At 46.1% G+C, this 12,676-nt stretch overlaps 1 protein-coding gene across 1 annotated transcript; it reads left to right on the plus strand.

Annotated features, from left to right (window-relative positions):
- Window positions 1-10,428: 10,428 nt before the first annotated feature.
- On the plus strand, window positions 10,429-11,541 carry LOC120456845. Its single transcript, XM_039643900.1, has one exon. The coding sequence runs from the start codon at window positions 10,429-10,431 to the stop codon at window positions 11,539-11,541; it is 1,113 nt and encodes a 370-aa protein (XP_039499834.1).
- Window positions 11,542-12,676: the final 1,135 nt, after the last annotated feature.

The raw sequence follows: 12,676 nt of genomic DNA on the forward strand, positions 1-12,676 counted from the left end.
AGCCACTTTATTTACTTTATATATACTTTATTTTCATTAAAGCGGTCAACGTTAAGAACTAGCAGCTGATCTTTTACATTATTTTACGCAGTGTTGCATGCTGGTGGTTTGGATCTTCGGTAGTGTCGTCGCATTTGGTGGTTGAAACCTCGGATGTATGCAGCACAGAATCGACCCAATTGGACTTCTCGTTTCGGATCAGAAACTTAGCTAGGCTTAGCGTGGACTCCAACCGATCATTACCTATCGAAATTTAAAAAATATCCGTTATTAAAGAGATATTAAATTTTGCGCGTAAAAAGTAATTGTTTTACACTATTTAAACTATTAAATAAATATTAACGGGAAAATGGCAAAATAATACAAAGACCAACTCTAGTATTGGACTTGAAAACATGCTATTTCAATATTATATATATATATATATTATATATGTATAATATATGTTATATATATGTATGTATGTATATATTTTTATTAAGAAGGGCTCCTTAATAAGTTTAGGTAAGCAGCAAAGATGAAGCAAAGAGTTGAGTGCATCATGACAAAGGAAAAGGAATAGGAATCCGTGGAACCCTTGCCAACTCTTTTCGGCATGCGAAATCGATGGCAGATATGGGTTATGGCAGATATAGCAGATATAGCAACTCATCGATTATGGCGTGCCGAGTCCATTAATAATAAAAATTATGGGGCGTTTACAAGAGGTTGTCATGACAGTCGCCTGACATTTATGCAACTTTATGAGAAGGAGGACACCAGGACAACAGGACATCGGGCGCAAGGGAAATCCACCCCGTCGGCGGCCGACGGACGAATGACAAGTCTATCAATTTTTCACACACTCCTCAAGAAGTTCGCCGGAGGGGCGGGGATGGGAGGCATTTTCCGAGTGATTAGAGTACCTCCTCACTTTCACTCGCACTCTTACTCACATTGAAGGGTTAAGGGCAGGGCATGCAAAATGCTGTCGGCTTCATTGCACAATTTTCCCTTCGCTTTGTGCGCTGCATATCGAATGCAATAATTTTGACAATTTGCGAAATTTAAACGTCATGAATGGCAGTGTCTTAAATTACAATCCTTCCCCTGCGCGGCTCTTCTGCCCGTTTTGCTTTTGCTTTTGCTCTTTTTGCGGCGCTGGCCAAGTTTGCATCTGTCCTTGGGGAAGATGTCCTAGAAGATAGCTAAGTCCTGACATTGACTCGCCCGAAGGATGTCCTTGGGTCGCGTATACATGTCATAGTCATGACATGGTGGCTATTTCATATGGCAGTTTTACGAGTTTATATGGGCTGCAAAAAGTTGCTTTCGGCCGTTTTTCGATTTTGATTATGCGTTTGTGTGCCGCGTCATCCGCTCACTCACTGACAACCCAATCGGGACAATGTCCTGTGTCCTGTGACGTGAGCTCCTTCGCAGTCGCAATCCAGTCACAATCCCCGAAAAGATGACGCGTCATGCTTGGCCAGCCGCAACAACATCCTTGAGATTTACATGACAAGTCAAGAGATGGGACATTTCCTTTTTTTAAGGCGGAATCAGCCGGAATGGAAGTGGGAATAGGAATAAGGGAATGGGACTGCGAGGATCGCCCGACAGATGTCAATCAACTGAAATTAACACATCGTCATTGAAGTAGGTCGTCGGTCTGGTTTTCTTGGCTTTGGCCATTTCCACAAAACTATTTCCGAAAACCCCCTCCCCTCCTCATTTTTAGGGCTAAGTCGCATTAGGCGCCTAATGTTTTGCTTTCGATTTTTGCGATTTTAGATTTTCGCTCTTTGCTGTTCGCGATTATTGCGGTTGGCTGCATTTCACAGGCATTTTCTTTTCGCTTCGGATCGATTCTATTTCTATTTTCACCAAGCTGCCCCGCGGCCGAATGGCCCCTAATGGGATTACATAATATCATTAATCAGCCGAGTGAAATCGGAATCGCAAGCGCAATCCGAACTGGAAGTGGAACTGCAATGCCGCGGCACATGACATGTGCCACCTAGCTCGCCTACTTGTGATCCGAGGAGAGGGTGGATACATGTAGCAAACACGTTCGTACACACATCCCTTCGATTGCAGGACACGCGCGCTGTAATTATGTAATTACCGATAGGGAATATAGAATATAGAATATGGAATATGGAGTACGGACAGCAAGAGAGCGATGCCCAAACTGACACTGACCATCGCATATCCATATCGCTATCACTAATTGCATTAAATTGTCCAACACGAACCGATCAGCCAGATGACGCATCCCACTCCCCACTCTCCACTCCGTATCATCCCACACTTTTCCGCCGCGCCGATGTCCTTTTTATTGGTATTTGCTTATCGCTTCATGCAAGTTGCGTGCCTACTGTTGTGATAGGCCTAAAACGAATGCCCATTTTAATTGGCCATGCGACGTTTTGTCCCGCCGCATTGTAATTTCTTAATTTCGAGCTCGCACACAGGACTCAGGACACAGGACACAGGGGGTGGCGTTTGGTTTTTTGGGTGGGTTTCGCATCGATGTTTATTTACCCAGTTTTATAGAGCTGTTTGCTGCGTGTTTCAAGCTGTCTCGATGGTCAATCGATGGGAATCTGCATGCAGGGTGTCTGCTGTAGGGATAAGAACCAGAGGTTCCTTTTAGCAACAATTAAAGCTTGTATTATTGTATATAAGTATTAATTTTAAAAACAAGTTACGAGCAAACATTGTCATCTTAGCTATTATAGCCCTTGGAGAGCGCAAAGCCCACAGAATCTATGGCATGCACACGGCCTACGCTCCTGCGAAAAATATCTTACAAAAAGAATGAAAACCAGGAAAGTCGCAACAGAGGGTTGCGACTCCAAAGGAGTAGCGCGCATGCTTAGCGAGCTATGACCCTGAGAAACGCGATCCCGACTTGACCGCAATCATTTCAACTACGAGTACTCCCCCACAGGAGCCAAGAAGCCAAGCAGCCAAGGAGCCGCATCAGGACGGGAATGTCCAGTTCTCGGGCTCCTGAGTGCGCAGTAATTGTCGGAAGTGCAACTACTTAGAGGCTGACTTGGACTTGGAGTGAGCTCCGCGCTTGAGTGAGCTCTCTTCCTTGCGCAGTATCTGGAGTTGGCCTTTAAGTTAATTGCTGCATTTAGAGACGCCGCTGGCCGATGTGGCACTGGCGATAAGAAAGGGCTGTAACTGTGGCTGTGGCTGTGGGGATAGGGATAGGGATAGATCGTCGTTCACAGAGGTCCGACAGATGTCAGGGGATCTTAACACGTTGTGCAGTTCAGTTCAGTTCAATTCAGTTTAGTTCCCTAAGCGACTTAGACCCGATTTGCTTTGTGTGGCCCGGTTATGTAAGCCAGCTTACATTGCCTACGCTGGCCAGAACTCCGACTACAACTCCTTGTAGTCCTTGTAGTCCTTGGCAACCCCTAACCCTTTGTGCTCATAATTGAACTGTCTTTGTGTCCTTGCGTCCTTGCACGGGACTGGGTGTCAAAATATTTTCTGCACTTTGGACCTATGCTAATGCCAAGACAGCAGAGGAGCAGAAGAACACGGATTTTCATGTCCGTAAAATATGATTGCGCCTAATCCCTTTGTCAAGGCGATGACAAATAAATATTTCCACGATGTCATGTCAAAATATCATCGAACGGATTCACCCTGACACCATCTCGCATTTTCATTTTTCATTATTCATTTTCCATTCAACTCCTGGGTATTTCTGCATTTTTTATGCAAATTTCCACGTTTTCGGGGGGGTAACTGTGTGTGTGCCCGAGGTCCCGATGCAAAGTCCATTAAGGTGTAACAATCTGTGCCGAGTAATTACAGGCTTGTTAGCTATGGTTGCAACAACATTGCTTTCTCCTGGGGGTGCGGCGTTTTTTCTTTTCCTGACATCTTGGGTTACGTGGGAAATGTTTCTTTTTTTTTTCCCCCGAATGCCTTTTTTGTACGCGTCCCTCGCAGAACTCACGCACTTACGAGGATCTGGCAGATCGGGATCGGTTCAGGGGATTGTCAATCAAGGTGGCAAGCTGATTTCCATATCGACGAGCTGCAGGGCTAATTACATGCGAAGGATGCGCCCGTAGGGTTCTGACTTTCCCCGTCCAGTTTGTATTTAATCAACTTGGAATGGTCAGGTCGTAATGCCATTATAGCTGCATGGATGACAACTTGAGATGTCCGCATATGACAGCATCTTAAGGTCCCACATCTAAAAGCGCATCTTTAGTTTGTTTGTAGCTCAACCTCTACAAAGTATGTAACTCCAAGTAAGGAGAAAACTTCGAAGTAAAAGGACTCACTACATCAGAGCATCACATCGGCATGTGCGAGTCTGCTGCGAATCGATTTAGATTTAGGGAAAGCCTTTCAAGCGCTTCTCCTGGCCAGTTGGCCCCAGGTAAAAGGATAAGCCACAAAGGACGATGGGCAATGGGCAATGGGCAATGGACGCAGCTGCAATCCGGAGTGGCCAACTCCAACCACCGATCCAATCTGCGCACCACAGCAGAGCCGCCCAAGACAGTTGCTCTAATTTAGAGACGTTTTGGGTAATTTTTGCGCAAGCAATCGGAATGGGAATGGGAAATTGAAATTGGCTCATCTCGGTCCTTGATCCTTTGTTGAGGTCCGGCTGCCGGACATTCGGCACTTTCACGCTTCTTAGTCTTTAGTCTTTAGTCCTTAGTCCTCGCAGCGTCTGGAACGTGACAAGGACGAGTCCGAGTCCAATTCCGATGCCCAGGATGCGATCAAACAAAGCCAGAGGCCAATAAATCTGCTACGCATCGGCAGCGCATCAAAAACTGACAGGACGGCTTTGTCTGCGTCGAGAGCTCGTGAGGCGAACAAAGGACGCGCCAATTCGAATTGGGCCGCTCGGCGGCGGAGCAGCGGACACCAGGACACCAAAAAAGGATCACAGCCTCCCGCTGGATCGTAAAACCGGAGGCGCCGACTGCGGTTCCTATGCAAAACAGGCGCCGCCCCTTGTGAATCCACCAAAGGATTGCGAAACAGCCCATAAAGTGCGCCTCTTTGTTTATAACTTATTGATTGTGGCCACAAAAGATGTGCAAGTAAATGCTATGAAATGCTATGAAGTTCTTCTCATAACTTGGTTCTTTTCCACAGACCTTTTACATAACATCATAGACATGTAACTTTTCTTCATGTTTAATAGTCTGCAACTGCCAAAACAATTTTTAATGGGCATTTTAATCATAGCTTTGCTTAAAATGGTCATAGCAGCTTGAGCAGCTAATAACCAATGCTAACGAACCCTATCACTTTTTGGCAAGTTTGGGGAAATTTATTTTTTTTTCATTTTTTTACATTTTTGATAAGGGGTGACATCATCAAAATTTGCGAAAAATGGGTAAAAAATAGACTTTTTTTTTTGAAAACACAGTTCGATTGGAAATTTAATTACGAACTCAACGAGGTATGACATTCCATATTCGGACCACTATTTCGAATGTTCTGATTAAAATACTGATATTAGTATTCGCAAAAAACAGAAAAACGATTTTTTGCAAAAATGCAATATTTACGATTGATATTTTCGTTATAACTTGGCTAAAAATGGTCAGAAAGTTAAAAGAATTACATTTTTGTACTCCTAATTACCAATACTAACCAACCAAATCACTTTTTGACCGACTTTGTAAAAATAATTTTTGGCCAAATTTTCGCATTTTTTGTAAGGGGTAACATCATCAAAAATTGCAAAAAAAGTGAAAACGATATAATTTTTTTTTGAAAACGGAGTTCGATTGGAAATTAAATTACGAACTCAACGAGGTGTTACATTCCATATTCGGACCAATATTTCGAATGCTGTGATGAAAATACTGATATTAATATTCGCAAAAAACAGAAAAACGATTTTTTGCAAAAATTCAAACTCATCGTCAAAAAATGGAAAAAAAGTGCAAAAAAATTCTTTTTTTTTGAAAACACAGTTTGATTGGAAATTTAATTACGAACTCAACGAGGTATGACATTCCATATTCGGACCAATATTTCGAATGCTGTGATGAAAATACTGATATTAATATTCGCAAAAAAACACAAAAACGAGTTTTAGCAAAAATTCAATGATCGACGACGACCTATGTCGTCCTAAGATGTCCTAACGACACGAGAAAAGGCGACAAGGCAACCATAACCATTAAAGCCATTGTGCATAGGTCAACCACTGGCCTTCGGTGGTCATCGATGGTCATCGATGGTCATCGATGGTCATCCTCCCCGGTACGCCCATTTTTTATGTGCGAGCAAACATCTTCATCTTCATCGTCATCTTCACGTGCGATGCCCTATCTCTTTTTTAAGTGGACTGTTGAGGCGCAGAATGGCTCTGCATTGCGCAGGACACAGAAAACAGGACACACCCAGCAATTAGGCAAAAGGATGGGCCCGATCCGCACTTTCTGCTTTCTTTTGCTCGAGAGTGCGAGAAACTGTCGCACATAAATTTTAATTAACTTTGTTTTTAATTGTTGCAAATTTATGTTCGAGGGCTGGGCGAGCGATCTACTTCTTACTTCTTCGTTTGCTCCTGCGAGCAGCGGAATCCTTGCCTGATTTTCGCTGTGGGCAAATGACAATCGAACAAACCGAAAAAGGGATCGGCAGTCGGATCCTTTTTTTTTGTGTTTTCATTTTTGAGTCCTCTGCAATATGTGCTCTAAATTATTTGCAATAATTTCAGCCCCTGCCGCTGATTTTTTGCCCACTTCGCATCCTTTCCCTGCGAAGCGTTCCTTTGTTGCAATTTACTTTCTGCTCCTTGGATGCAGCAGACATCTCCCGTTGCGTATCTGTATCTCTGTATCTGTATCTGTATCTGCTCTTCATTACGGCATCCATTGTCTTGCGCTGTCTGCCTCAGACGCATCCTTTGGGTGTCCTTTCGTGTGTTCCAGTTTGCGCTGCCGCTCCTTTACTTTTTCAGGGTCACAACTCGAGTCTCGAGTCTCAGTCATCGTCCTTAGGAGGAGAGCATCCCCCCAACCCCGAAATTTGTTGGGCCAGGATCCGTTTGCGAAACTGTCTCGTATTTGACAGTTGACAGTTGGTCGACTTTTGAGTTGGAAAGTTATGAGCATAAACATGATATTTGCCAGGGGCCCGTGTGTTGCTATTGCCATTTATCCATTTATACATTTATCCTTTATATAGTGCCAGTCATTTTTTGGCCCCTGCCTCCGAAGAGCGGAATGCCAGCGTAAAAGTTATGAATTCAATTAATCATTTCGGTTCATTTATGATTTAATGGCAACTCACACTTTTTTGTGGTTTCCGCTTAGAGTCGCAAAAATCGCCAACAACCATTTATTTTTTATGCAGCGCGCTAATGAAGTCGCAAACTGGCACTTTCCCCTTTCCCCTTTCGCCAAACACTTTCCCATTCCCATTTCCATTCCCTTGCCCTCTGCCATTATGCAAAACGCAAACAAAGCCGCGCGACACGCATTTGATACACTTTGATACACTCTGGGCACTTTGAATGCCATTTCAGGCGGCGCGCAGCAAATCAAACATCGATAAATTTCGCAAACAATGCGATCACGGGCGCATTAATCACAGGCCTGCGACCATAAAGCAGCCCTATCACTGTAGGATCCACCCAAAGTGGCCGATCTGCATGCCAGCACACATGTATGCACATATGCAAAGGGTAATAGGTTATAGGTAATCAAAAGGATCGAGTATATTGCCACTTTCAAGGGGTTACATCTAGCCGCACTTCACTGCAATGCAAACAGTGCAAACGTGCCACTTTTAAGCTTAAACAGCAGGCAAAACACACATCCATCTTCTATATTCAAGTGACGATCGTAGGAGGTGCCACCCAGCAGGATCTTGAGGTCCTCGTCCTCAGGATTCTTGCGACGCCGGCGGAGTGAGAGTGAAAGTCAAGTGGCTCTTGTCAGGGATGGCAAGAGAGGCGAGGGGAGGAGCGGTAAAAAAATGCAAGGGCAATTTGCATACGGCGATCGAAAGCGGGATCGGAATGGGAATCGGGACTGGATCGTGACTTCGGGCTGTCCTTTGAGGCCGGGTCCTTGGGCACGTTAATTAAGCGTAAAATCGTCGCACACGAAATGCGGCAAAACTTAATTCGAATTTGAGTGGTTTTCGTGCAGTTCTTTATCCATTCGAAGGGACACAGGACATAAAACCGCAGAAAATGCGAGGATTATGGTAATTTTAGTGTGGAAATAGAAATTACTGGCGAAGACAGGACGGGATACGCCTTGTTAGGACGCAGGACACAGGACGCAGGATGCTCGTTAAATCATATTAATCAACAAGCCGCAATCCTTTCTTAGCGCTGGAAAACTCTCTCAAAAACCCATTTAATCCTTTTGTGCGGCTATGTAAACAGCAATAACTCAACGCCACAAAAGGAATACGCAAGGACACGGGCACAAAACGAGGGCAAATCGCAGGGAAAAGGGGTACAAAATAAGTAAAAAGTAAGCAAAAGGAGTGCATTTCGCAAAGTAAATGCTGCGCAGAGGGAAAAGAGTTGAAAAGTTGAGAAATTCGCCATTTCAGTGGATGGAACGGGGCAATCAATTAGTTACCCTCTTTTTTAGTTGCACCCTTTTTTTGTTTTTTTTTTTGTGCCAATCCAGGATGAAAGCCGATCGCTAGATAGTCACATGAAAACAAACGAAACCAAACGACTTTCACCGCAAAAAATGCCGAAAGGATAACGTGCGAAACATACGATGCCCGTTAGCGATCGAGTGATGGCAAATGAAGATATCTCCAGGGAAACAGAACCCAGAACCCAGCAGCAATTCAAAAGGATGCCTTCACATCCGAAACTAAAGTAGATCAGATAGTTGGAGAGCCAGCTAGCCAGCCACTTTGAGTGATCCAAGTCCAGAAGATGACGAGCTGCGATCACTTGAACGTCACTTAGGATCTAGGATCTCTCCTCGAGGATCAGAAGATCAGAAGATCACTTGAAGGGATCTCGATGATCACTTCATCTGCGGCTGGTCAAGAGCCACATATGGGGGCAGTTATCTGTGATCTTGTCATCAGAAATATCATCTACTTATTGGTTCCATATTTCATATTTCATATTCACATGGCAGGCTGCGGCTGTGCTTTAGTCTATATGTAGATCACTACAAAGGTTATGGGAACCAATTCAGTTTACTATAGAACACAGAACAGTTGAAAGTCATTTGTGGATTTGTAATATATCTTTGAAGCCAAACTTCTCGACTAAAAAGTTGATAATTTGATAATTGATAAACTGATAATAAATAAACCCCGTGTTGGCTGAGAACACAACTGACGCTTTGCACAGGACTTTTCCCAGAGTTTGTAACGTTTTTCTAATTTTTCTAATGCTTCCTTCCGGAAGTGGCGAACATTTTCAATTAAAGCCGCCCGCCGAGTATATAAATTGCATTTGCGGCCGCTAAAGAGCCGCAATTAATACCGATACCCAGCAACGACAAGTGGCTAAACTGACGAGGAGCTGTCGGCCAGGAAGTGCAACTTGGCCTGGGCTAATTAACCTGGCCAACTTGGACAACTTGGCTACCCTTCTCCTGTTTCCTGTTTCTCTGCTGGCCAGCCTGTTGCTGCTTGAAATGTCCATTCAAATGAGGGGGAGACTAGGGCGAAAGGAAGCAGACTTCCTTGAGGGGGGGGGGAATGAAAGCAAATTTAATAACCAAGCCCTGGCCGCTGGCCGATAGACATCTAGATGTCATTTTCGTGTGGTGGTGCTGTGGATGAGTGGATGAGTGCCTGGCTGGGAGTGGGGGATTCCCGGCGTGCTACTGGGAACTGTGGGAAAGGACGAGGCCAATAAAAATATCTGACAAGTATCAGAGCGTATAAGCACTGAGTTATTGTGTGAAATCAAACTTATAGATGGATCGTAGATCACAGCTCGTATATAGATCATAGAGCACAGCTCGTAGATATATAGATCATAGATCATAGCTCGTATACTTGAGATAAATCACGTGTACTTATGATGTTCGTTTTCTAAACTAAGCTTCTGAGATCCTCGAGCAGTTGCTGAAGTTCCTCGAGATCCCAAGACAGTTTTGCTGCCAAAGACATCCTTAGGCCGAAGGATTTCTCGCCACTAAGAGCGCTCCTCACCCACAGAAAGAGAGAGAGAGAGCGAGAGAGAGGGAGAGTGTCCTTCTGCCCGCCGGGGTGCCGCTTGCGCAACAACCCCTAGCCCCGTAACCCCGCAGCCATGAACCCCTGAGCGCCGAGCGCCGAGTGCCGAGCGGGTATAAAACGCAGACCGCTCCCTGTACCGCTTCAGTTTGTCAGCGAGAGCAGTCGAGAGCAGAAGACTAGCAGAGTCTAGAAGCAGATCCTTTTTTTTTGTGCACCACACAACACACGAAACCCAGCCAACACACACACAACATGCTGAAGTGGACGGCATCGGCGCAGCGCCTAAACGAGATTCCCGTGCACGATGAGGATGCCAACCAGCAGCGGATGCCCGCCCAGCGGAGTAGACTGCAGCGGCGACAGCGCCGCCAGCGCAGAGCCACCATTGCCAACAAAGAGAACGTGCCCGACACCGCCGTGGGCTACACCTCCACGCCAGTGCCCATGGCCGCCCGTCTGCTGAACAGCCCGCTGGTGCTGGCGCCGCTCAGCGATATCCGGAACGTCACCCCGGAGGCGGTGGTGCGCAGCCAGGCGCCCCAAAGGGTGCAGAGTGTGCGATACGCCACCACATTGCCGCGCTTCGCCGAGGACTACTCGCCCAACGGACTGCCCAGTGGTCAGCACCTGGCGCTGCGTGGCCTGGCGCCACTGGATCCCTTCCTGGGCCAACCACGCTACATAGTGGGTGCGGGTGCGGGTGCAGGAGTTAGCCAACTCAAGCAGCGTCGACTGGACGCGGACTTTGTGGCCACCTTGGAGCCGGAGTTGCAGGAGTCTGAGTTGCAGGAGCCGCAAGTGCTGGCCAAGGCAGAAGTGCGTCCAAGCACACCGCAGCCCGCCTCCTCCACGCAGATGGGCGACCAGACCTTGGATCGCCTCATCGATGCCATCCTGGACTCCGCCTGCAAGGCGAATGCCAGCAGCAAGAAGAAGCCGCGCAGGTCCACCTTCAATCTGCGCCGGCGCACCTTGGTCAAGCAGCAAATGGAGTCGCACTGCACCCAGGAGGTGCTGTCGCCATCCTACGCACCCGGCGACGATCCGGCCGCGGACTTGAGCTTCGGCCTGATGCCCCTGACCGTGCAGAGTGGCCTGCTGGCCACTCCGGAACCGGCCTCGCCGCTGGCCAAGATGCCACACAACTTGCTGGTGCAGCTGGCCACTCCGGTGGCCACGCCGATGTCCTCCGCCGCCAAGCCTGCGCCCTGCGACAACACCTTCTGCCTGGAGACGCCGTTGAAGGCGCTGAAGCGCAGCCGCAAGGAGATCGTCGCCAAGGAGTCGCCCATCAAGCGCTACAAGGTCGACGAGCGCAACTACTTCGAGGTGGGACTGGCCCTGCCCTCATCCATCTATGTCTGAGCAGAGGTCCTTGCACACAGATCCTGACGAGAAGGCGAGCAACGCTGACAAACGGGGGGAAAACGCTTAACTATGACGCTTAACTAGTTCCTAAGTCGCAAACTAATCTGTAAACATCTTTCAATTGCTGTACATAATTTCTTCACTTTATCACTGACCTAATCACTAAGTATCCCAATTACTCGTATAACCTTTTTTTTTATGCTGCTGTTATGTAGTTTTCGTATATGCATTTTTTTTCATTATTTAATTTTAAACACGTATTTATTGCTACCTTAAGTTACTCAAATAATCATTTTTTCCAAAATAAAAGCATTAAATCAAATTCAACGCAGTACAGTTTTCCTTTAAAATGGATGGTAAATGGTGAAATATTTAGGTGAAATATCACCTTTTTCCTGATAAAGCTGCCTACTTCTATGTGTAATGCTCAATTTAGAGATGGAAACTGAATCAAATATGCTTTGGTATTGAGACAGATTTCGAAAAGGGTGAAGTGGTTATACATACCTCTGCTATCTTCACAGTGCAGAAAACTTTTGGAAATTGCTCTTTAAATTTAAAGTTTATATATATTATTATTCTGAACCATTTCCCAAAGGCGCAAGAATGTAATTCTTGCTGTGCTATAGCTTTGTTTCAATAGCATTGTCGTCATGAACGCGGAACATCTGCGGTCACCTTCGGCAACTTCGTCACCTTCGTCACCTTCCTCACCTACGCAACAGCCCAGCTCGTGCCGAATGCATTTCGACCTGCGTGTATTTACACAGTTGCTTGACCAAGCGATTTGCTTTGCTTTTCCAGGCGACCAAAACAAACAACAAACGGCGTTGCAGGTTGCCATCTCGGGATAATTGAATGCCCGACAGGTACAATGGCACGCCCCGGGATCGACAATCAGGAGCAGGAGAAGGAGCAGGAGTAGGAGAAGGTGCAGGATAAGGAGCCAACAGCTGTGCCATTCCTCGTTTCCGAGGATGGGATGGACTCGAGGACTCGAGGACTCGAGGACTCGAGGACTCTGCCTTCTCTGTGCTGCTCAACTGGCTATTTTCCCACTCCATTTTGTACTCGTCTTTGCGCTCATAATCGCTCATAAACGTGGCTATGTGTTACTTAAAAGCATTGCGTA

The sequence above is a fragment of the Drosophila santomea genome, chromosome X (assembly GCF_016746245.2).
Source record: "Drosophila santomea strain STO CAGO 1482 chromosome X, Prin_Dsan_1.1, whole genome shotgun sequence".
NCBI lineage: Eukaryota > Metazoa > Arthropoda > Insecta > Diptera > Drosophilidae > Drosophila > Drosophila santomea.